This window comes from Equus quagga, chromosome 2, assembly GCF_021613505.1.
Source record: "Equus quagga isolate Etosha38 chromosome 2, UCLA_HA_Equagga_1.0, whole genome shotgun sequence".
NCBI lineage: Eukaryota > Metazoa > Chordata > Mammalia > Perissodactyla > Equidae > Equus > Equus quagga.
The window spans coordinates 31,895,879-31,921,297 of record NC_060268.1 but is presented as its reverse complement, the minus strand read 5'-3'; the positions used below and the strand labels follow the sequence as shown (position 1 = coordinate 31,921,297).

General features: G+C 41.9%; 1 protein-coding gene across 9 annotated transcripts in view; it reads left to right on the top strand.

Moving 5' to 3' along the window:
* RYR3 (ryanodine receptor 3) overlaps positions 1–25,419 on the top strand; it is a 484,984-nt gene that overhangs the window by 265,712 nt on the left and 193,853 nt on the right. For all 9 annotated transcript variants that reach the window (XM_046653250.1, XM_046653245.1, XM_046653249.1 and 6 more), the window contains exons 19-25: positions 5,368–5,560; positions 14,122–14,338; positions 18,119–18,223; positions 19,851–19,954; positions 21,194–21,277; positions 22,973–23,132; positions 24,542–24,689. In XM_046653250.1, coding sequence (XP_046509206.1) covers positions 5,368–5,560; positions 14,122–14,338; positions 18,119–18,223; positions 19,851–19,954; positions 21,194–21,277; positions 22,973–23,132; positions 24,542–24,689 — 1,011 coding nt within the window. The remainder of the gene's footprint in view (positions 1–5,367; positions 5,561–14,121; positions 14,339–18,118; positions 18,224–19,850; positions 19,955–21,193; positions 21,278–22,972; positions 23,133–24,541; positions 24,690–25,419) is intronic.

Sequence of the window (25,419 nt, the reverse complement as noted above, 5' to 3'; positions counted from 1 at the left end):
AAAGCCCTCACAACTATACAGACTGCTCCCTCTAGATGGGAATGGATTTATAAAACAGAGTATACAAAAGCAATCTCACAATTTCATTGTTTTCTAGTTTCAAAATCTTCAAACTACTCACATTAAAACTATCTATACCTTACCAAATGGCCTTTTACAACATGAATATTATATGAAATGGACTCTTTTATTCAAATAGGTTTCCCGTTACATTGCTCTAAGTACTTGCTAAGCACATTCTTCCATCCAGGATAAACAGTCTCCCTTTAGTTTCTAGATAATATTGGTCCCAACTCTGTATTCTCTACTGTATATGCTTTAAAAATAGGCTCAGACTCAGAGGGCCTACAATGGAGAAAAGAAAGTCTCTTCAACAAATGGTGCTGGGAAAACTGGACAGCCACATGCAAAAGATTGAAAATTGACCATTCTTTTTCACCACACACCAAAATAAACTCAAAATGGATCAAAGACCTAAAGATTAGGCCTGAAACCATAAGTCTTCTGGAAAAGAATATAGGCAGTACACTCTTTGACATCAGTTTCAAAAGAATCTTTTCGGACACTATAACTCCTCAGTTGAGGGAAACAATAGAAAGAATAAACAAATGGGACTTCATCAGACTAAAGAGCTTCTTTAAGGCAAGGGAAAACAGGATTGAAACAAAAAAACAGCTCACTAATTGGGAAAAAATATTTACAAGCCACTTATCCGACAAAGGGTTAATCTCCATAATATACAAAGAACTCACATGGCTTAACAACAAAAAAACAAACAACCCGATCAAAAAATGGGCACAGGACATGAACAGACATTTCTCAAAAGAAGATATGAATATGGCCAATAGACACATGAAAAGATGTTCATCATCGCTAATCATCAGGGAAATGCAAATCAAAACTACACTAAGATATCACCTTACACCCGTTAGATTGGCAAAAAACATCCAAAACCAAGAATGACAAATGTTGGAGAGGTTGTGGAGAAAAAGGAACCCTCATACACTGTTGGTGGGAATGCAAACTGGTACAGCCACTATGGAAAACAGTATGGAGATTTCTCAAAAAGTTAAAAATAGAAATACCCTATGACCCAGCCATCCCATTACTGGGTATCTATCCTAAGAACCTGAAATCAGAAATCCCAAGAGTCCCTTGCACCCCTATGTTCATCGCAGCATTATTTACAATAGCCAAGACGTGGAACCAACCTACATGCCCAGAAACTGATGATTGGATAAAGAGGATATGGTATATATACACAATGGAATACTACTCAGCCATAAAAAAAGACAAAATTGGCCCATTCGCAGCAACGTGGATGGACCTCGAGGGTATTATGTTAAGTGAAATAAGCCAGTCAGAGAAAGACGAACTCTATATGACTCCACTCATAGGTGGAAGTTAATATATTGACAAGGAGATCTGATTGGTGGTTACCAGGGAAAAGGGGGGGTGGGGGGAGGGCACAAAGGGGGAAGTGGTGTACCCACAACATGACTAACAATAATGTACAACTGAAATCTCACAAGGTTGTAATCTATCATAACATTAATAAAAAAAATAAAAATAAAAAAATAGGCTCAGACTATGATTTCAATTTGCCTATAGATGATCTTAGCAAGTGTTCCCACAGCAACTTCTATTTGGCGTCCAGTCTCCTAGAATAAGGAAGGCAAAAGGCAGTGTCATTCACCACAAGGACATAATTGCTTGTCCTGGCTAAATACAGCTCAGAACTCGGCCTATGATGGCATCAAAGCTTTGCTATTGATGAAGAGCATCCCTCAGGAGAGCTGTTCTTTATCTTAACCGGCCGAGGCTCAGACTGGCATAGAAGCCAACAGTGACCTCTGAGATGGTGGGAACAGAGGGTCTGGGAGTCAGAATTCAACACTGTCAGTTTTGTCCTTCTTGATACAAGTCTCAGAAAGGTAAAGATCTTTCTAATTTGTATTTTTATCCCGTAAGAATTTAGATTCTTAGCATTTCAGTTGTCCAAACTAGCATTTCCAATTAGGGCCTGGTTTTCCCAAATTCACAGAAATCTCTTGGGATTTGTTCAAATGACTACAGTGATATTCTCCAAAAGTTAAACTAATTGAAAAAGAAACAATTGAAGCAGGAAAGATTGGTTTTTAATGGGAAAATAAGAAATCTTAAGAATGAGACAATCATAGTAAGGTTTGCTGAGTTTTACTGTTGTAGATTCCTTTCATAACAGACTTGAATGTGATCAGGAAGAAAAGACGCTGGCACCTGGGATATCTAAATTCTGTAAAAGGAGCTAAGAGTGTTTAATCTCCTCAGATAGAGATATTGGAAAGGTGTCAAACCTGCACACACTTCAAGCTTGGTTTAGATTTGTTTTAAATAATATTGACTGTAAGTTCCTCATTCTCTGTCATGAAACAAGGTATAAAGTTATAAAAACAGAGCCTGAGGCCATGCCAGGCTAATTTTCCAATATGCACCAGGTATATTACGTGTTGTTTTACTATTGCGGTGCAGGTGGTCCAGTTTCTATGTTCTGGTCCAGCTTTATTCCCCCACCACAACTCCTCATCAAGCCCCCATCAATCTCAGGGTGCCTCAGCTGCACGTTCCAGCCTCACCAAACTCTAGCCATTCTGGAAATATGTCATGCTCTCCTTTTGCATAAGCTAGTCCTTTGTCTGGAATGGCTTTTCTTTCTCATCTTTCTACAGCCTCTCAATCTTCAAGTCAGCTTGTCCCATGTGCCCGGGCCCACTTGACATCATCTACCTCAAGAAGGCATCTCCTTCAGTCCAACACTTATAATGAATTGTAATTCTTTATTTGAGTGTTTATTTCCCACCACACTATGGCCTTCTAAATGGCAGGAACGGGGTCTTCTGTGTTAGATCCCCAGTCTCAAGCACAATATTTGGCACAATATAGAGCCTTCTCATTTTGTGGAAAGGTAGGGGGAATACAATACAGTTTTGTCAATTGCCCAAAATAATCAGGAGGTACCTAATACATATATTTTTTTTATTAAGGGAAGTGTTATAGTTTCACTCTTTGAAAATCCACCACTTATTTTAGAATCTGTTACTAGAATAGGAATAACCACTGAGAACATTAAATAATGAAAACTAAATAGTTCTAAGTTGAGATTAGAAATCTTACATTTTTTAAGTAGAGGAGGATGGGCACAGATGTTGGCTCAGGGCTGGGCTTCCTCAGCAAAAGGAGGAGGACTGGCAGTAGTTAGCTCAGGGCTAATCTTCCCCCCCCCCCCCAAAAAAAGAGAGAAATATTACATTTTGTAGATATATGTATACGATTTATAAACAACTCACATACCCATCAAAAAAATTTTTTATAACTTTCTTTTCTCTCCCCAACACCCCAGCATGTAGTTGTATATCCTAGTTGTAAGTCATTCTAGTTCTTCTATGTGGGACGCTACCACAGCATGGCTTGATGAGTGGTGTGTAGGTCCACACCCAGGATCCAAAGCAGTAAACCCTGGGCTGCCCAAGCAGAGCATGCAAACTTAACCACTCGGCCTCGGGGCCAGCCCCAGGAGATTTTTTTTAAATTACCTTTTATTAACTTTTTTAAAAGGTAATTTCTTTTAAATTACCTTTTCATGGCATATTATGAAGCCATTAAAATCCAGTTTTTAATGACTGTTTCTCTATAAAATAAAATGTAATATGATAAGTAGAAAAAACAAGTTATCAATCTACAATATCCCAGTTTGGATGAAAAGTGTATGTGTGTGTATATATATATGTGTGTGTGTGTGTGTGTGTATACACACATATATGAAACACACACACATATACGAAAGAGTAGAAGCATTTTTTATTGTTACATTTTTTCCTTGTTTATAGATATACGATGAACATTTATAATGAACATGCTTTTTCATTATGCTTCTGTAATCAAGAAACAAGATATATTTTATAAGTTTTTTTCCTGAAGACCCATTTTAATACCTAACTTCTGCCCCTTTACTGCTCTCTTCCTAGTATAACTGTAAACCTGGTAGGATGATGGGGGAGTGGTTATGATAATTTGCTTTTAGAAGCTTCAGAATGGCATGTTGTGACATAGAAAGACTGAGAGGTGAGTTTCTCACTAAGGTCAGGAAGTGACAGATTACCTGTGAAAGAGATACGCAACAATGAAAGTCACCAATACAGGGTATAACTGACCATGTGTTTCCCTGCCTATCTGAAGTAATGAAATTCTTTAAAACAAACAAGCAAACCATGCTGCCCAGTTTCCTGGCAGATGGCCCTGACTTTCTTTACTTTGATGGCCCCTGCATCTGATGCCAAAGTGGCCGTACCTCTACCTCCGTGAGGGCTTTCGAGGCTCCAAAAGGATTCAGAAGGGTCCTACAGTCCACATTTAAACAAGATGTCTGTGCTTCCAATTGCTCTGTAATAAGAGGGAATGGGAGTTGGGGTGGGGAGGAGTCTTCGAGTCGCAGAGGGCTGAGTTCAAATCTCAAGTCTTGACCTACTATATGAACCTGGACCTGTGATTTTACTAGAAGATCAGCTTCTACATTGGTAAAATGGGTACAGTGATGCCCACAAAGAGGCTATCAAGAGTTGTATGTAAGGTACCATTATTGTCCCTATGATTTTGGTGAAACGAATGATTATGTCCTGTATACTACTTAAGAGGCAGTAAAGGGGTGTTTCTAGAGCGAGAGTCTCTGGGCTTGAGTCCTGGTTCTGTCATTTACTAACTGTGTGACCTTGGGCCAGTCACTTACCCTTAGGGACTCAAGTTTCCTCATCTGTCAAAATAATAATGTCATGGGGTGGTTGTGAGTTTTGAATGAGTTATTCCATGTAGAGTGATTAGAAGAGTGCCTGACATATTATAACCCACAATAAATGCTATTATTATAATTATTTTTGTTTTTGTAACTCCAGAAACTAATTATTAAGCTTACAGTAGATAAGCTTGCCAGAACATAGTTCAGAGGAAGTAAAAGAGAACAAGTTCTTGGGCACCTATGAACCAACACACGTGTGCACACACCTCACTCTGGGACCCACACCCAGAAAGGGCAGTTTGTCCACTATTTAAGACACCAAGCCAGAATCTGAGCACACATTGAGCAGGTTGAATTCTTGTTGTCATTTCTGGCAGCTTGAGTTTCCTCTGAGACTCATCTTGTCTCAGGCTGCCCGCTCACCAGCCGGGAAATCATTTCTCATTGCTTATCTCACACGGGGAAAGCAAAGTTGCATTTCCAGTGCAGCGGCATATCCGGACCCCTGTGTGCCATCATACCTCCCCACCTCCCACTGGTAGCCTGTGAGCGTTTGCTCCAGACTCCCACATGCCTACTTCCTGTTCTTTGCTCACTAGGCCGGATACCCAGAGCTGTGGCCTCCATCAACCAGCACCTCCTGAAATCGGATGACGTGGTGAGCTGCTGCCTCGACCTGGGAGTGCCCAGCATCTCTTTCCGCATCAACGGGCAGCCTGTGCAGGGGATGTTTGAAAACTTCAACACAGATGGGCTCTTCTTCCCTGTGGTGAGCTTTTCAGCAGGTGTCAAGTAAGTTATGGCTGGGATTTCGTGGAGAGTAGCTGTTACCCCATCTCCCCACTGCTCCTGTGAGCTGGGGAGCACGGTAGTCTCTTTCTGAGCTTCAGCACCATGAGCCAAACTCCCCTAAGAAAGTGATGGTGAAAGGGGAGGAGCAACCCCGAGTCATTCGTTCCATATATGCTTGTTGAACACATGCCTCCTGCCAGGGATTAGAGAATGTCCTCAAAGAAGCAGTAAGATGAATCATCTTATGAAGAAAGCTACTTTAATAATATAAGAAGTATTCCATGCTCATTATAAGAAGTGTAAAGATACAGTTATAAATAAGACAGTAAATATCACCCACAATCCCAACATGTAGCTGTAACCTCTATTCGTATTTTGGTGTATTTTCTTCAAGTCTTTTATTCTACAAATATATGCATGTTTTTTAATTGGCATCACAATGAATATGAAGTTTTATGTCTTGATCATTTTTCATTCAACAATAAATAATGAGCCTTTTTCTGAGTCATTAAGTATCTTCCTTAAAACAATTTTTATGGCCATATAATATCCTTTTATGTGGCTGTCCCATAATGTAGCCGTTACTTTGTTTTTAGACTTTCATGCTGATTCCACTTTTATTGTTATAAATAAAATTATTATGAACATCCTTGAGCATAACTCTGTCTGCATTTCTGTTAGTTCCTCCTAAAAGTAGGTCAAAAGGTATGAACCTTTTAAAGTCTAAACTTATGATCACATGGCCAAATAGATTTTCAGGAAGATGGTATGAATATTGCAGAATTCATTATCAACAATTCCAAAATCTAAAAAGCTCTGAAAACCATAAATTTGTTCATAACTCACTTCACAGCATAATCTGACCTGAACTCATTTTGTAGCAAAAATGGTCATCAACAGAAACGAGGCTGATTTTAGTCTTTGGTTTATTCTCTTCTTGTGAATATTTCCATGTTTAACTGCAGGAATATTAATGTATTTAATTATGGGGTACAGCCCCTCTCCTGGCTGGAGGTTTCATACATACTCTATTCTATTTAATATATACATATACATGTACCCTTTTTCTTTTTTAAAATCCGGTGAATTCTAACGTCTGAGACGCATCTCCGAATATTTCAGATAAAGAATTTGGGCCTGTAGTATCATTTATGGCAACATATGAGAATATTCAATTGATTGGATCCTCATTAACTTTTACTGTTGTTGGTTATTTTTAATCTTTGCAAATTTGAGAAAATTGTGTCTTAAAGTTTTAAATTTCTATTTATTTGATTACCGATGCGGATAAGGATTTTATATTGTTTCGACCCAATATTTTTGTTTAGCGAACGGTACATCCAATCTTGCATGAGGCATAATGACTTTTAATCATTAACTCATCTGTCCAATCTCCCTCAGAGCAATGAGAGAGGATTTTTGAGTGCTTGAATTTTTTTTTTTTTTCTCTGTTGGCAAAGACCAGAAATCTTCTCTTGGCAAAGACCTACAGCCAGCAGGTAAAGAAATAGGCGGCTGAAGGATACACACACGTAGAAGATGTTCCTAGTATCTTGTATCTAGGTCGGCAGATCATGCAGCTTTCTCAGAGCACAGGAGAAAGAGAAGCAAAGTTCTAACACAGGAAAAATGAGATGTCCCACCCATTTATAAGGCATAACTGCTAAGAGAATTTCAGAAACGGAAGAATCCAGATGTGTTGACTTGAAAAGTTAACACCTTAAATATGGAGAGCTTCTTGTTTATAGCAGCTGAACAAGTGGTATGCTGAAGAGTGGGGCCAGGGGACTTGATGTCTCTGAAGCCTCCTTTCTATCAGGAAAGTATCACCTCTGACATGCTCTGGTCTTTGGTTCTCAGAATATGATATGGTCTGAGGAGAGATGGAATCACAGTTGCCTGCGTGCTTAGGAAGTACTTTTCCTGAAGTATGTCCAGTCCATCACCTGATGTCTTTGGTTAGGGTCAGTGCTGGTCCTTGTTGGAGAGCAGCCAGTTGGTTTATTTTCACTTATGAGCAAATAAGATCAATACACCAGTACTTACTCTTACATCAACTGGGGAAGTATGATTTGGTGCTGAAACCTGGCAGTTCCTCTCTGTTCTACTGTAATTCCATTGTGCAGAAAGCTAGAAAGAGAAACCAGGATATTAACTCAAGTTAATTAAAGTATCTTATTGAAAATAAATGTGCTTAATAATAAAATTGAAAAGAAAGTATTGTTTTCATCCAATGCAGTAGAATACTTGCCCGGTTTTATAGTGCCTCTCCCAGCAAGGTGCAAGGTTTTGCCCATGGAGAGAAAGATTCTTCTCCCATCGTAGAAGCATTCAGAAATTTTCTCATATCTTTAACTTCTGTGGGGCTTCTAAGTTAGATTTCTTTTTTACAGCCCCATTTCCTCCTATTTAATGTTCTTTACTAAAGCCATAGTCTTGATTTTGTGACCCTACAATTATTTTTATAATTACAAACTATATTGTTAATAATACCTGATTAGGATGTCCCTGCTAGCAGTCACCGAAGAGCAAAATCCTTTTCAATGAGATTAACCCACAGTGAAGTCAAACGCAGCGTGAGTAATTACTAAAATCCAGAAATCAATATGTAGTTTCTTTTCTAACTATTAGGAATGTGACTCCTTAGTTTTCTCCTCAGTGTGGTTTGTGTATGGACAATACAATTAGTATAACAGGACTTCAATGTAACAACCCTATTTATTATAGGATGGAAGCAAGGATAAAGTGTGTGTACCTTGGAGCCCACCCAAAAGGCTGAGTTACTCAGATGCCAGGAAGTTCTTAATAAAAGGTAGTCTTACCCTGCAAAATGGCATCATGGCATGAACCACATGGAGAACATTACATAGAAGCTGTAGTATATAGTGGCATTTGGGTGCTACTTTTTGTTTTGTAGAACGTTGATGAATTAGTCACTGTAATAGAATTCATTTTATAGCTATAGTTGAACTCCCCATAGATCTATTTAATTACCTTACATAACTCTTTTACCAGTCCTTTCTAATTTATAAAGACAACAATCCCCTAAGATAGTTGGTATTTGCGGTTGCTGTTTGTTTTCTGTTGGTGTCCACCAGACCTGGCTAAAATTCAGGTAACCAACTGCTTAGCTATTTCCAGCTTGCTGTGGTCAATGCTGTGGAAATTATTGCTGAGATAAATATACTTTTGAGAAGAACATGATGAGCACTGGCTGGATTGCCCTGGGCTTTCATCAAACACTGGCCAGAAAGAAATATGAATGTGGGAACGTACATAATTCAAATTGTTCTCCCATCTTAGTGATACGGACTAAAGATGCAGTTATGAATATGACTTACGAGTTGAATTCAGGTCAGCAAAAGCTTGCTAATTCCTTCTCCTGTTAACCACAGGCTGTATCCGTTTTTTCTTTGGAATGCTATGCCAACTCTGTGGGAGGATTCAATAGCAGATAAGGGTAATGAGACATCTAGTAAGTAAAATGAAAGTGACTTCACATATGTGCTAGTAAGCTATGAGTAAGGAAACCTAGTCATGCGTTCTGAGCACAGTAAAGCTTTGTCTTGATTTTTACTGTATTTTTTATTCATGGGTCAGTCTTTCAAATCTGGGAATTTGCAAGAGGTGTTCTCATCTCTCCTACAAATTGGCAAGCAAAATGCAGAAATATCAAAAGATGAAATTGAAAATGCTTGTGGGGATTTGTCAACACAATTTGCTTTGTTTTCAAAAGTAGTCAAGTAAATAAAAAATTCTTCTACACATCCCAGACTTCACTACTCCCAAGCGGCTGTTACTGAAGCTATTGCTCATCTCTGCAGTGGAGAAATCTAAAGACACAGTTGCTTACTGTAATCACTTTAGGAAGAAAAAAAACCTGCTTTGAGAGCTGATGGAATGTCTGAGTTATAGGAAGAACCCCAGAAGATGATACAAGTGCTTTAGTGGAAGAGATGAAATTGATTAATGAAATTGATTTTTTAAATCCATTAATGTAGAGAGAAATCAAAGGATAAAGAAAAACTAATTTTAATGAACTCAATTCTAAAATTATCTTTTTATTTTAAACTTAACATTTTTTGTAATGCTGGAAGATTCAGTGGAACCCAAAGAACAGGGGAGAATACCCCTAGAGAAGAGAGATTTACATTCTAATTGGAAATTTCTTGTTTATGATGAGGAAAAAGATGTAAAAGGTAAACGTTAAGTGCCAGATAACAGATTTCTTGAAAGAAGTAGACTAGGTAGGTGTGACTTTGTTGTTTCTCCTTCTACCCCTTCAAATCCAAGCTCTGGATTTCTGGCCCTGGATAAGTTCTTAGGTGGATCCTGTAGATTTCATTACTCCTTTCAAAAACAAGAACAATCTTGTCAGTAATTTAAAAGTTCCGTCTGTTTGATATAAAAACTCCAGGTTTGTATCCAGTTGTTGTTTGAGCCCTCCCCTACTCTGGCCTGCAATTTGAGGCCACCCTCTTGTCCCCATTGGCTGGGCTTCTCCCCAGTTGGCCAGCTCCAGTCTCAAACCCCTCTTAAGTTGAGCCCAGGGGGTAGGTGACTGGGGGAAGGTCACGTCATAGGAAGTTGGCACAGCTGTCATGTGGCACCCACTTTTGTGCAGCAGTTGCCCACTTGTGCCTCTTTCTCTTCTGGGCCCCTTTTCTAGTTTTCTTGGAGAGCCTCAGGCTGGGAGCTTCTGACTGCAGTTCCTTAGACACAAGCTTTACCACCTGTGCTGGCTGCTGCCTTCTGGCCGACCCCAACCCTCCGTCCATATTCCCCCACCCCCTGCACAGGCTTCCTGCCTCCCCCAGCCCCTGGGTTTTTCATCTCTGCTCAGTCATTTGCCTTTCTGGCCATAATTCCTTTCAAGATGGCTGACAGCTGGCTCATTTGTGGAATCTTCATCTAGGCTTCAAGGAGCACAGTCCAGGCCCCACCCTGAAGAGAAAGACAGCTTTTTCCCATGAGGCTCGCTCTCTCTTCTCTCTCTGCTGTATCCTCATGGCAATGTGTTCCTCATGAAACTCCAGGGGACACTTGCAAGCTTCTGAGCTCTATAGTTCCTTAAAGCCCTCATCGTTTGACTTCAGACAGGAGAGAACTCACCCCTTTCTTCCTGACAGTTCTCTCCAAATGAATTCTTGACCTTATCAGCGTGGAAGTGTTTGTTGGACTAAATCTGTTAGAACCGATTTCACAATTTTTTGGTGGATCCTCATAGTTGGTCTAGCACCTCGCTTCAGGATGTGGAAAATATTGGCATCTTCTGAATTATCTGCCTTTGGGACCTCAGCTAAAACTCTGAGACAGAGGGAAGCCCACTTTAATAGCCTGAAATAATTAAAGTGGATTTCAGGTATTTTCTTTCTTCTTTTTTCGATTGTTCCCTTGAGACCTATGTTTTATCCCTAGTTATGTCCATTGACCTGGTCAATGTGATCTCCCAGAGCCAGTGAGGAGGACCATCAGTATTGGTGGCAGTTTGTTGGAGCCCTTCCCACAGACTCTGGGCAGCTCTTCATGGGCAGTGAGGAAGAGCCACAGATGGTGGATGTGCCTGGCAACCCCACCTGCTGGGCAGAAGGGCTCCTGTCTGGCAGGGCTCTGGAAGTAACCCAGGACCGTTCCTTCTACCCACTGAAGCTCAGCATAATGGCATTGAAGACGAATGCTTCAGTAAGCAGTAAACACTGATTTCTGGCTATGTTAATTTTTTATTTTACCGTTTTTGTGGCAGTAGAGGAGATAAGATTAAGATTTATAACCAAATAATCATTCTCTTTTCATAAGTGAGTATAAAAACAGAAAGCATTGTTCTCCTTCTGTGCTACATGGAACTCCACCTTTCTTGATTTGTTATTTATCCAGAAGACGATAGCAGATTTTAAAACGTAAGAGAAATTTTAAAACTCAACAGAACTGGCAAGACAGCTCATGAATAGTTAAATCCATCCAGAAGTCCTCGTAGGAGATCATTTACTTGTTCTTGGCATCCGTACACTGTGAGTAACAAAGAATAGACTTGACGTACAAGCTCTCGGGCATTGGCTTCTCACAGGAAGGATGCTCAATGAGGAGAGAGAGGCAGAAAACTTCCCACACTCATTCTTTGCTCAAAAAAACTCTAGTTTTATCCCATAATTTCAACATGTCAGTAACACAGTCTGTTGTACTGGTTTGGAAGTTCTCAACAAATAATTTCATGATTTAGTCATTATGTCCTGAAGTTTCACTAAATTAGTAACATTGCAGGCTAATGACTCAATTTTGTTTTAATGTCATTGTTCATATTCTTAATACATGGATCATGCCCTGTTACGTAACAGTTAATGTAGGCACATTCACAAGGGGCAATTGTGGTTCTAATTCTATCTCATTGTTGGTTAGTACTTTAAAATGGGAAAGTGGGAGGTTTCAGATGATTTCTATAATTAATTTTGAAACAGCATTTTATAAAATGCTGTTTGGATAAAGACTTTGTATTGGGAAGGAAAAAAACCTTAATATCTCTCACTTGGAGAGATTTTTATTTTCCAGTTTCATAATCAGGCTATTTCCACAGTGAAAATTACTCAGCCAACACTAAGACCTTCTTGCAAGGCTGCCCTACCAGAATATTCCAGTTAAAGGAAGTGAGGCCTAGGAGAGAGTATTGCTGTGAGAGCTCTGCTAGGTCATAACCCTCCCTCCATATACCTCATCCCCCTCTATACACACATGCCAACTTTATCACCAATTTCTAACAATCCTAATCCCAAAATAAAACTGGGATCTGACTGCTTCTTTCCATCTTCGTTGTCATCACCTTGGCCCAACCGCCCCCCCCATCTCTCGCTGTGACTAGATTGGCATCAGGTGCCTCCAAGTGCCTGCTAATTGGTCCCCAGACCTGTCTATGAGAGCAGCTAGAAGAATCTTGTATTTCTCCTTAAAGTCCCTCATAAACTTCCCACCTGGAAGAAAGTCCCAAATATTTACCATGGCTCACAGACCCTGCTTCATCTCCTGCCCCTCAGCTCTCTGTGTTCTCACCCACACTTCCTTCCACCCAAGCTCTTCCCTACCTCAGGGCCTTTGCATGTATCGTTCCTCTGCCTGGAATGCTCTTCATCCAGATTCTTAACCTATTGGCTCCTCCTTATCCCTCAGAGTTAACTTACATGTCTCCTCCTCAGAGAGGCTTTCCTTGACTCCAATCTGGGAGCCACCCCATTCCCCGGGTTATTTCCTGTCTCCCTCTATTTCCTCATCAGATGTCTCTCAATCAATAATTACTCCTTTTTGTCTAGTTGGATGCCTGCTCTGTGCCACCAGGGATGTTGCAATCTTTGTTCATTGCTGAATCCCCAGTGCAGAGAACAGTGCAAGTTGTATGGGCTCAGTAAATAGTTGTTAAACGGAGGGAAGGAGGGAGGGAGGAGGGTTGTGGGCAGATGCTGTGTGTGTATATTGATTTTCCCGTGTGAAATTGTTGTTGACCCTGCAGGGCTACATGTCTTGCCATGTTTTAATTACCTAAAGCTGCAGTCATATTTCCTCAGCAATTTCATGTGGTTGCAGGTGACTTGCAAAAGCTGTGTTTCTGGCTACAGACCTAGAAGCATAGGAAGTGTCATTTTGAAATAGTTCCCTTTCACCTTCTCCTTCTTGCAGGGGGAGCTTTGGGGTCTAACCCTAAGCCTAACCTAACCCGTATAGATGGGGCTGAAATTCATCCAGAATGCTGAATTAAAATACTGAAAGCCTTCACTGTGTTGGTAATTAGTACCTGCCATTACTGTGAGCCCCCAAGTGTTCTTCCCTCTCCTTTGGGAGGTCCCTGTGGGCACTGCTGGAGTGGGCCAGGGTGTCAGGCCTGGATGCCAGCAGGGAGGTGGTGCCCCTGAGAATGGCACTGGGACCCTAGTGAGGAAACCCCTGCTGCCCATTTGGCCCCCTATGGCTGTGGCCACCTGCTGATGCTTCCTCAGAGTTGCCCTCCTATGGCTGCTTTGGAGGACTGCAACCTCTGCAGTGTATCGCCTGGCATACATACTGTCTGATACACTGGTGTTACTTCATCTTTTGCCTGCCTCTTAAAATAAGAATTTCCTATTTTCCCCAGATAATTATATCATGTTTTCTTTCATTGGTGTATGAGTCATCTTCCTCAAGTAAACAGACTTGAAGTTCTCGTGCTATAATTTCAATAGGATCTTTTCAGAGAATAATGTCATCATCACTGTTACTCTTTCCAATACTCTAGTATTATCTATAGTAATGGTTTGCCTACTAGAGTAAGGATAAACTTGATTTTTAAAATCTAGTGATATTAACATATAAATTAATTTTTAAGAACTTAGCTGATGTGAGTCAACTGAGGATCATGCATCGACAATTGGTTCTCTCCCTACTGCTTTGTTGCATTCTTTAGGATGTTTGCCGTGCTGAACCTGAATTCGGTCACTTCCCAACAAAATAATTTGGGGATGGGGGGAAGTAATCTTTAACTTTCATTTATTTGAGCTTGGATCTTTTTTGAACCTCTCTCTTCCTGGTTTCTCCATGTGACACAGAGTACGTTTTCTGATGGGCGGACGTCACGGAGAATTTAAGTTCCTGCCTCCCACTGGCTATGCCCCTTGCTATGAAGCCTTACTTCCAAAAGAAAAGATGAAACTGGAGCCCGTCAAAGAATATAAACGTGATGCTGAAGGTGTTAGAGATCTGCTGGGTACCACCCAGTTCCTCTCCCAAGCCTCTTTCATCCCATGCCCCATAGACACCAGTCAGGTAGGTTCAAGCTGGCAACAGAAGGCAATCCACGTAGGTGAAATAATAGGGTTAAATCCTTCTTTCTGTGTTGTCTTTGAACCATTCTTGTTGTACAGTCTGTAGAACTGTCGTGTAATGTGACAACTCTTATTACTCATGTTTTCACTGTATGCATAGATTGAGCTTTGAGGGATTTCTCAGCCAGTGAACAAGTTGAGCACTTACTGTATGCAAGACACTGAACTAGGCTCCGTGAGGCAGAGCAGAAATATTTCAGTATTCTCTGGAAATTCACAGCCAAGCTGAAGAGCAAATGTATTATTGTTTTCCCTTTCCAGGGTCTCTATTTTGAGAGAGACGTGCTCACACAGTTATGCCAAGGGGCACGCAACAGCTTTCAGTATTTCCTACACACCAGTTCTGTTCGAATCACTGTTCTAGATGTTAGAGGAAATAAATGGAAAGGAGCCTTGTCTTTGAGGTGCTAGGTGAATACGTTCTAGGCATATAGCTCTATCAGCCTGTACAAGGTCTCTAGCATGTATTTTGCTGTAACATTCGTATGACCCTGGTACATTCTGCTGCGTGTGCATGTTCAAGAGTCTGCTTCTTCCCTCCTGTAGCTAATGATTGTGAATCCCCATAGATTAGAAACAGCAGCATTTCTCTGCCTGCCTCACAGAGCCTAGAACAGCACCTTGAAAGTAGATGGAGTTGAGAATATCGATAGGAAACTGGGGAGGAATTTGTGAGCCAGAGATGATTCAAGGAATCGGATCATCTGGTTCTTGTGTCTTCTAGACAAGAAGCTTGAGGGCCAAAGAACTAAGCTGGCTTCTCTGTGGACACAAGGCTGCTAGTGCCCTAGCAGGGAGAGAACATGCATATGAGCGTGATTCCTCCTTCTCTGCGATGCCCCTCCTTACTGGATGATCAGAGATGTATGTTACTCAGAAAGGCTTCCTGTAAGAAGCCAGCCTCAAAAAGTGTTCAAGGAAAGAGGGAGACGTTTTGATGAGGGAGGAGAGGAGGGTTTAACTAAAGAGTGAGGAGAGTTTCTAAACATGCAGAATTGGACATTTGGAAATCCAAGAGTGGAGATAAATCAACAAGCCAGAAGAACCTTGATGTCTGGACCCAAAGCTGAATTTATATGGACCTTGAAACTAGGGAAATGTTCCTGGGAAATCAAATAATAGGGAAGTTCTCGTTGGAAAGGAACAATCTGTTATCTTGATTGAGACCTTGTAATTTTTTAGAACCTATCATTCTGTGAAATTATTGTCAAAGGAGAAGTTAAGTGTAAGATACTCACCCACTGTCAACTCCATCCTCCCTGGGGCACATTAACCAGTTTGCAGGCTAAGTATTGCCAGCTGGAGCCTTGTCGTTACACAATGACAGTGCCTGGTGCTTGAAGAGCTCTAGCCCCTGGCTGAGCGCTGGGAGGAAGGAGCCCAGCTTCCAGCAGCCTTCCCTTGGGACTTCAAGCCCAGCCCCCAGACACCCAGGAGGCAGGTATCAAGCCAGTGTTACTCTGTCCAGGTAGTCACCAACTGAGGTCACTGAAATTAGGATTTGGGGTTATTTGTGAAGGCCTCTGTCTGCATTTTGCCCCTTCACTGAAGCATGTGGTTCTTCTGACATGCAAATCCCCTTCCAGGTTGTGCTCACCTAAGGAATACTTACTTTAAACAGATGATCTTAGTTAACCCATAAAACCAAATACACTGTAATTTGTTTGCTAATAATTTTCCCCATTTTGCTTCTTATCAAAACATCATGCTATTTATTAACTTTGACTTTTTGATAATTAAAGTTAGTTTTTTAAAAGAATGTCTTTAATTGAAAGGCAGATAGTGATCATAACCTGTGTTTTAAATATCTCATTGCTACTTTTCTCTATGATCTCCTTATGCATCACTGACTTGATATACTTTTTCTGTTAAAAAAAAATATTTTCTCCATGAGCTTCCCTCCTCAAGAGATTTTTGTAAGTAGTGGAAACACTAATAATCACTATGACAGGGCAAGGATTGTAAGGCGAGAAGGTGACGCAGAAGTGAATCAGGTCAAGTGTGCAGAGTCTGAAGTGGGTGGCTCTTTCCAGCTCCAGCTGATAGGTGCCAGGCAAAAGTGTGAGTCCAGTGTTAATCATCTTCCAAACGGTCAAAAGAAACTAGAGATCTGGATTTTTATATGAAATCTCCCATTTCTTAGGAATTGTCAACTACTAAACATGAAAATAATAATTATTATAGTAGTAGTAAATTAAAATAGGGAAAAAAGAAAAACAGTGTGGGCCCCAGTTTGTGACCTCTGTGGAGAGAGGTGAGCAAAGGAAAACACAGAGAAACTCTCCCTGAAGGAAATTGGGGAAGACTTCCCAAAAGTGGTGACATTTGAGCTAAATTCAGAAGGATAAATATTGAGGGTGTTTGTATTAAAACGAGAGCTGGACAGCAGTTAATGGAGTAAAAACAGATTTCGCTTAGGAGCTATTGTAACAGGAGAAAAGGAACTCCAGTATAGAACAACTGGGGAGTTATAGCCAAGGAGCAGGTTGGGCGGGGCGGGGGTGTCAGTGATGGAAAATCACTAAGAGGAAACAGCGGGGGTTGGGGTGCATTCTTGCTGAAGGTGGGCCACAGGGAGCTGATGTGATTGGGGGGTGGCAGGGGTGAGGAAATTTGATCATATGCAGAGGGTGATCAGATATCAAGGGTGGTGGATTCTCACTCAACTGAGGTAGCAGGATTCTTGCTAAAACTGGAGTCTTGAGGACCCAAGGCCCAAGGATGGAGCCTAATCGAAAAGGGCTCAGAGGTACCTGTCTAGAGCTTGGTCAGGGAGAGAGTCTTTGTCATTGGTCTTGTGGCATGGAGGGGTGTGTGTGTGTCCATACTTCATGTATCTTGGAGAGAATTAAGAAGGATAAAGCTTGTTTATACAAGGGCACAGCACTGTGAAACAGTGTAACCTTTTGGGAGAATTTCAGGACGTTTGGAAAGGATGTGTTTGGGAGGACCACGATGAAAGATATGGAGAAGGGCACTGTATCCTTGGTTATACATCCAGGCTGTGTCTTAGGAGTTTCAGGGAACACTTGGGGACACTCAGGAGGAGAGTGTTTTGATGTGATTTTGCTGCTGTGGACTCATCACTCTGGCCACAGTGTGGAGGATATGTTGGTGAGGGAGTTGGGGAGACCACTTGTGAGGCTCTTACAATGGTCCAGGGAGAATATAATGAGGTTGAATGATATAGAGGAGGGGACCCTTTGGAAAGATGCCTAGGAAATAAGCATGGTAGATTTTGTGACTGGTTAGATGTGACTGGGGGGCAGGGAGTAATGCCGAAAGAGAAGACACTAGGTGACTTCTAGGCTTGAAGCAGTGAGCCATTCAACAAAAAAAGGGAAGGAAAAATAAGAAGAGAAAAAATATTTGAAGGATAATGAGTTCAATTTTGAATTAACATATTGAGTTCACTTTGGTGGAAAAATCCTGCAGACAGTTGGAACTGTGGGTCTGAACTTGAAGAGAGACCATGGCTGGAGACGTACTGACTTAGGAGTGACCATCTACGGGTAGGGGAGATCTCCCAAGGCAGGAGCCTAGAGAAAGGGGAGATCAGATCCAGAGGAAGCCAAAGGAGAAAGGGATCTCTGGAAACAGCCTCTCCTGGGTGAAATTTAGTGAATTCAACGAGGGCACCTGATCCACATAGATTTTAGAGTAGATTTCCATACAATTGATTCTCTCAATTCTGCTTCTGACTTTTTCCTTTTCCTTTTAGGTTGTTTTGCCACCTCACCTAGAGAAGATCCGAGACAGACTGGCTGAAAACATCCACGAGCTTTGGGGAATGAATAAAATAGAGCTTGGCTGGACTTTTGGCAAGGTGGGTGTTTCAGTGGCCAGGTTGGGGTGGACGGTGGGATTGCCTTGTTACCTGGAAGGTTCTTCAAAGACTCAGAGGAGAAAGGGAACCTCAGGAGCCAGTACTCGCTCCTTCTGACTGACCGGTGTCTAGCTGCCACAGCAGCCTTGCTTGAGGGTTTGTCTAGCCGCAGTCAGGAGAGCTGGGAACTCAGCTCCCCACAGACAGACCCGGGAGTCTCTCTCCCTCCTCACTCCTAAATGCTGGTTTCCTGTATTGGGGGAATATCAAGTGTGGTCATTCTTGGGTAGCTCCTACAGAACCCTTCCATCTCCCTTTCCCTTCAGAAAAAGCTGTCCCCTTGGCAAGGGTGGTGAAAGGAGGCTGATTCACTGTTTTGAATCAGAATTTGTTTAATATGGATTTCAGATGTATCACTAAGATTAATGGACACTCAGAGGAGGTTAAGGCATCTATTTCACTAGAATGCATTTTTCAAGGAGGATGTAAATTGACCTTATTCTATGACTTGTGTAAGGTCATGTCTGAAGGCAGAAGGATTGGTGAGTTCTGAAGCCTCCTATGACCCTGACATTGACACCCTCAAATTATGCTCGTTCGAGCTTAGTTACTGGAAGGGTCCCTGCACCCTCACGCTTACGTATTGATAAAGCTTCTGTAAAATGTTCTCCTTACATATGACCACCTCTCTGCTGTGTGCTCTTCTAACGCCACAAACCTCTCCTTTAGAGAACAAATCACAATTGCAATTTTCTGTTTATTTCTATGATTATTTTATCACTGCTTCCTGCCTGATTAGACTGTATCCTTCATGGGGCTGGGGCTATCCCAGCTCACCACTGAACTCCTAACATCTAGCTCAATGCCTACCACATAGTAGACATAAAACAAATGTTTGTTGAGCGAATTAATTAGTTAATGTCTGCATCGGCACTGTCCAATGTAACAGCCATGAGCCACATGTGCCTACTGAGCACCTGAAATGTGACCAGTCTGAGTTGAGATGCACTGTAAGAATAAAACACACACTGGATTTTGAAGACTTGCTATGCAAAGCTAATATAAAATGACTCGGAAATAGTTTCTTATATTAATTGCTTGCTAAAAATGGTAATATTTTTGATATATTTGGTTAAATAAAATATGTTATTAAAATTAACTTCACCTCTTTCTTTTTGCTTTTCTAATATGGCTGGTGGAAAATTTGAAGCCACAAATATGGTTCACACTTGTAGCTGATTTTGTGTTTCTATTGGACGGTGCTGGTCAGATTCTGTAGTCCTTTATGTTCTAAAGAATGCTACCCTTCGGTCACCTTATGGTTCCGTGAATTTTGGGCAGACAGGAGCATGGCCACCACGTGTAAAATTGCTTCTCTGGGAAAGTATGTTCTGAATGCAGACACCTGACTAGAAGCAAATCCACAGAGCACAAGCCACTGGCAACCTGGGGACTGTGGGTATCATTTACTAGAGAGAAGATCGTCTCTTTCCCTATCAGCAAATAGCTGTCTGTCTTACCTGATACGGATTGCCTGGGCCGTGTTTCAAAGTGTGTCTTTTTCTGTTTTCCAAGGCAGTGCCCACTGTCAAACCTTAAATATATTCTTTCTTATGTTGTCACCTAGATACGGGATGACAATAAAAGACAACACCCCTGCCTTGTGGAGTTTTCCAAGCTCCCCGAAACTGAGAAGAATTATAACCTGCAAATGTCAACTGAAACCTTAAAGTGAGTGTTTAATTGAATTGAATTTGGACCAAACAGTGAGTGGATGATTTATTGCCTATGACTAAACTGCAAAGGTATGTCTCTCGCCTTGAGAACGTGACGCATTCAGATAAATTAGAGGGACAGTGATTATTCAAGCCACAAAAGGATTTGGCACAGTGAATAACACATCCGATATTGTTATTTAGCATATATATTTCTTTAGAGACCATTTGCTATTTGCCAGGGAGAGGAAAAGGGAGGCAGAAAAAAAAGCAGAGAAACTTAGAACTGAAGTACCAAGTGCCTCTTGTAGTTCATTTTAATGAAGAAAAAAAAGATACGGCATTTCTAAAAACCAATGGGAAAGCATTGTTTGAGTCACTAAAATTCAGTTTTAAAACTACTTTTAGCTTCTCCGTGATTCTACTCGTGGTTAAAAGCCTAATTCAGATTTTTTAAATTTTAATTTAAATTTAACTTAATTTTAATTTTTTAGCCCAAGTTTATATCTCCCTTCTTGAATTCCTTTTGTGCCTGTTACCCCTCTCTCTGCATTGTATTTCTCTCTTCTCTAGTTGTCACTGAAGAACATTTTAATGTCGTGGCTTTTTTGGTATAACAATGCTCTGTCACGGTTCCTCGTCTCATAGGCTCACACATGTGACATCTTCTGTCACACTGACTGACGTTTCTTGAGGGTCCAGCTCTGGTACCTCACGGCATCAAGCACAGCTCAGGGCACTGTGCAGGGAGTACACAGTCAATACTCGCTGCCCCAAGGATTTGCTATTAGGATCCCTTCTTCTCCCTGGAATCAGAGAAGCAGGATGCGATCCTAATGCAAATTTGTAAACTAGAAGATGTCTCCAAGAGCGGCTGTTAATGAACTTCTTTTTTGCGTTCTTATTTATGCTTGCCACCGTCTAAATCAAGAGCTGGCAAACCACGGCCTGGAGGCCAATCTGACCAGACACCTATTTTTGTAAATAAAGTTTGACTGTAACAAAGCCAAGCTCATTGGTTTGCTTATGGTCTGTGGCTGCTTTCGCTCCATAATGGCAGAGTTGAGTAGTGGTAACAGAGACATATGGACCACAGAGCCTAAAACTGACTACCTCCCCCTTTACAGAAGAAGCTTGGCCACCACTGGTCTAAATGAATTACTGGTGTCTGTTTTATCAACTCAGATGCAGGTTGGGGTTCTTGCTGCCCTTTATCTTCAGTTGACTCTCGTCTCCTCTCCCTGTTATACCACAGAACCCTCCTGGCCCTGGGGTGCCACATTGCTCATGTTAATCCAGCCGCAGAGGAGGATCTCAAGAAGGTCAAACTGCCCAAAAAGTAGGTGATTTTTTTAATTCTTCAAGACTTTAATACTTCAGCCTGAAGTTTTAAACTGAGAGAGTGAGAGGCCCATGTACAAAGGCAGGTGACAGCTCCAGATTCTTGCTAGCACCAGCTCAAGATGGCTGCTCCAATGACTTAGACTGCACTGAGACCCCTAGTCAGAAGCCTGCTGAAATACAGGTGTTTCCAGGTTTTCCCTCTTTTTGCTCCTTCCGCCCAGACCTCACACTGCTATTGTTAATTCTGAGCCAAGAGAGACAGACTTCTCAGCTGGGCGCACTGTCTTTGGTCTGTAACAATAGTGGTTGGTTCAGGAGCTTGAAAATGGTTGGTCACCACAGCAAAGATTCACTCTTCTGGCATTGGGCCAGCCTTATAAATCCTTTGTGGAAATGGGTGTCTCTGCCAAGATTTAATTTGGCCCCCTAAATCTGCATGTGACCTGCTCTCTCTCTCACCCCATCCATTCAGAGTCCTGTGTGCTAGCACATTGAGACACATGCTCACTGGGGCATCTACTGACTCGCTTGCTCGCTGTCCCTGTGCGCCAGGCTTGGGTGCGCACACATTCACACACAGGTGTCATAATTACTTATAAGTCAAGGAAGGTAGTGCCAGCTTTAATCAAATGCTTATCTTCCCCTTCTTCCCTGTTAAACTCCCAAGCTGCCAAGCTCCACTCTCAAAGGCAATTCCCAGTGCCGAGAGCAGCACATCTGAGAGGCAGCAGCTGGAGGGGTAGCCTGCTGGCTGAGGCTGCTGGGGGGGGGGGGGGGGGGGGGGGGGGTCAGTGCTCAATGACCAACACATGTGGAAAGATCAGACATCCCAGGAAGGTGAATTAGAGTTATTAGAGTTAGTATCTTATGCCTACAATGGGACCCTGCGTCTCATGCTGCTCAAGGTTCCTGGGTGGAGTGAGCCCTGCTCTGCAAGTCATCACATTTAGATTCTGGCCCTGATCTGGGCAGCCAGTGGCCCTGGGGCTGTGGACGCCTCTGGACTCACATTCCCACGTGGCTGTGATCAGCTGCTGCCCTCAGAGTCACTCCACGGTGTGCCTGGGTCCTCTTCATTCACACCATGTATCTACCTGGACTCACACTGAGCTTTTTCCCATCATCTATCAAATTTCAGACATTTGAGACTGCGACTCCTGGACTGGACAGCACACCACTAAGGTCACGTCATGCTCACAAATTCTCTAGTGCCATGACTTTTTTAATTCCGAAAGTAAAAGTTTATCTTTGTAACACTGAGTGCTCATACTAGGCTGATTTTTAAGAAACCATTTGGTTTAAAGTCCTGTCCTTGCCAATCTAGTTATAACCTTTTGTGTTTCTGAAGTGAGATGAAGGAGCTTCTGGTAATGTTGTGGCATGCTGAATCTGTATCATTTGTAGGGCATATAAGTAGTTTTCTTAGAAATAAAAATGAACTTGCACTGACCATCCATTTTTTCCAACAGTCCCCTTTGAATCTGTGACACATATTAGCAAAAACATGGTAGATTAGGGGTTTCATCTAAGGACTTGGAATAGAGCTGAGCTACCCATACTCCCAAAGAGTAGAACCTGTGACTATGGCCTTATTTTTATCATGTTCTTACCATGTGCTATTGGTCTAAGATCTGGAATGGGGGAGCCATACAGATCTGTTCAAAATATATGTTTTCCCATTTACTTATAGCTACATGATGTCCAATGGCTATAAGCCAGCCCCTTTGGATTTGTCTGATGTGAAGCTGTTACCTCCTCAAGAAATTTTAGTGGATAAGCTTGCAGAAAATGCACATAATGTTTGGGCAAAAGACAGAATAAAACAAGGATGGACCTATGGCATTCAACAGGTGAGAACTACTGGGTCGGGCATGCTGGAAAAGCTGGGAGATGTGATCATCCATCAAAATGCCATTTTGCTTTGGTGGGTATTAGATTGGAAGATGGCGGTTGCCCTTACACTCTTTCTGTCATGCTTCAGGGCATTTGTTATTTATAGAATCACGAGACTGGATGGAATTTGTAACGGTCACATTGACATTAACTCCAGGCACAATTGCAATTTTGCAGAAATGGATAGGCTTGCCTTTCCTTTGTTAGTCTGCTTCACTCGTAATCATGCTGCCCTGTGTTTGTGCCTGCTGGCTGCATCTTCTCTCATTCCACGTCTTGGTGCTTGCATTGTGGAGAGTTGAGCTTTCATGCCGCTCTCCCAGGCCAAGGTAAGGCTCACAAAAATCAACATTACAGCTCAGCAGTATTTCTGGGATGATCCCGAGTGTCTACCACTGAGGGTGAAGAGGGGAAGCTAGCCCAGGACGGGGGCAAACCAGCCTGCCAAGAAGCCTGTGCCCTCTTACTTCAGTCCATTGGGTCAAGATTCCTGGGCAGAGTTCTTGGCATGTACGAGAGGCAGCCTGAGAGCCAGGGCACAGCGAGGAATTAGATGGAGTGTAGAGCCAGGGTTCGGCCCCAAACCATCTGGCACACCTCTCTCCTTGAAATGCTTCCCTCTTCTCAGTAAGTAGCAGGGTTAGTATCAGGGAAGACCAGGGATAGCTGTGTGCGCACGTGTTCATTCATACCTGAGCCTCTGAGCCTACACATGTCTGGAAGCCAAGAAGACCACAACTATGGAAACTATAGTAGAGAGGAGTAAATGAGGGGTTCAAAACAGCAGGTCATGAATATTTGTTTCTGATGACTTATCACTGCAATTGTCATTATGATCTTCCCAGCAGCCCCCAGGAACTGAGGAGGACTCTAATACAAATGTGTGCGACTACAGTGAAATGGACCCACTATGGCTCTACCACCTTTCCTCATGTTTCTCTATGAGCATAGATGATTCTCTGTGATGTTTCTCTGTTAAGAGGCTGTTATGAGGAGGCTGTAACAGTTTAAATCATGGCATGATGTGTCATAAGGGAGTAGTGACGCAAATCCCCATCTGCCTTGCCTTGGGAATGGAGTTTTCTAACCAATTTCATGACACTTCATTTTATTCACAGGCTGACATTATTAAAATATGTTTTTTAATACTAGCTTTGAACGTTAGTAACAAGTTTCCATTTATGCTCATTTAATCCTGAAGAGAAGTGGCAAAGATGTTCATTGCTAAATATCAAGGCACTGGGGGAAGAGCAAGAAGACGAACATGAGGAAGCCAAGACTGTTGCTGGGAATATATGAGTAGGACAAGCTATTTGTAAAGACAAAATGTGTTTTCTCAGAACCTCTTTTCTCTGGCTTTGCATAGGATTTGAAGAACAAAAGAAATCCCCGTCTGGTGCCATATGCATTACTGGATGAGCGTACCAAAAAGTCAAACAGGGACAGCCTTCGTGAAGCTGTTCGGACGTTTGTTGGTTATGGCTATAACATCGAGCCATCAGACCAAGAACTAGGTAATGAGTGGACGTTGTTCATTCTGGCACCAGTTTACTAAACAGCTCCTCTTCCGGGGAAATGCTAACTTTGAATTGGTCCAACTTGTACTATTAGAATTGAGATTGGAGGGGCCAGCCTTGTAGCATAGTGATAAGTTTGCACGCTCCACTTTGGTGGCCTGGGATTCACAGGTTCATATTCCAGGCATGGACCTATACATGGCTCATCAGCCCATGCTGTGGCAGTGTCCCACATACAAAAGAGAGGAAGATTGGCACAAATGTTAGCTCAGGGACAATCTTCCTCAAGCAAAAAGAGAAGAATGGCAGTAGATGTTAGCTCAGGGCCAATCTTCCTCACCAAAATTAAAAAAAAAAAAAAAATGAGATTGGTGCTGAAGAGCACTAAAGTAAATGGTGTGTTTTAAGAAGTGAGGAGACGGGTTGGGAGAGGCATGTTTGATAATAAAACATTGTCCCGTTGACAGATGTTTCTATGATGAGCACTTCTATGACCCAATCCCACAGGGAATAAGTTTTTCTCCACGGTAGCTGAGTTTTTCAGGATACTGGGTCACAAAACCAAGTTACCTTTATTTCTTTTATTTCCCAAACATGTGAATATCAGTGTACTTTTGAGCCAGGTAATCTCATCTCTCATTGAAATTCTAGCACTAATTAAAATCACCAGCTTCTAATTGATGAACGTGTTGTTGTCATCCCCTACCCCAGGAGGTACCTTAGGTTA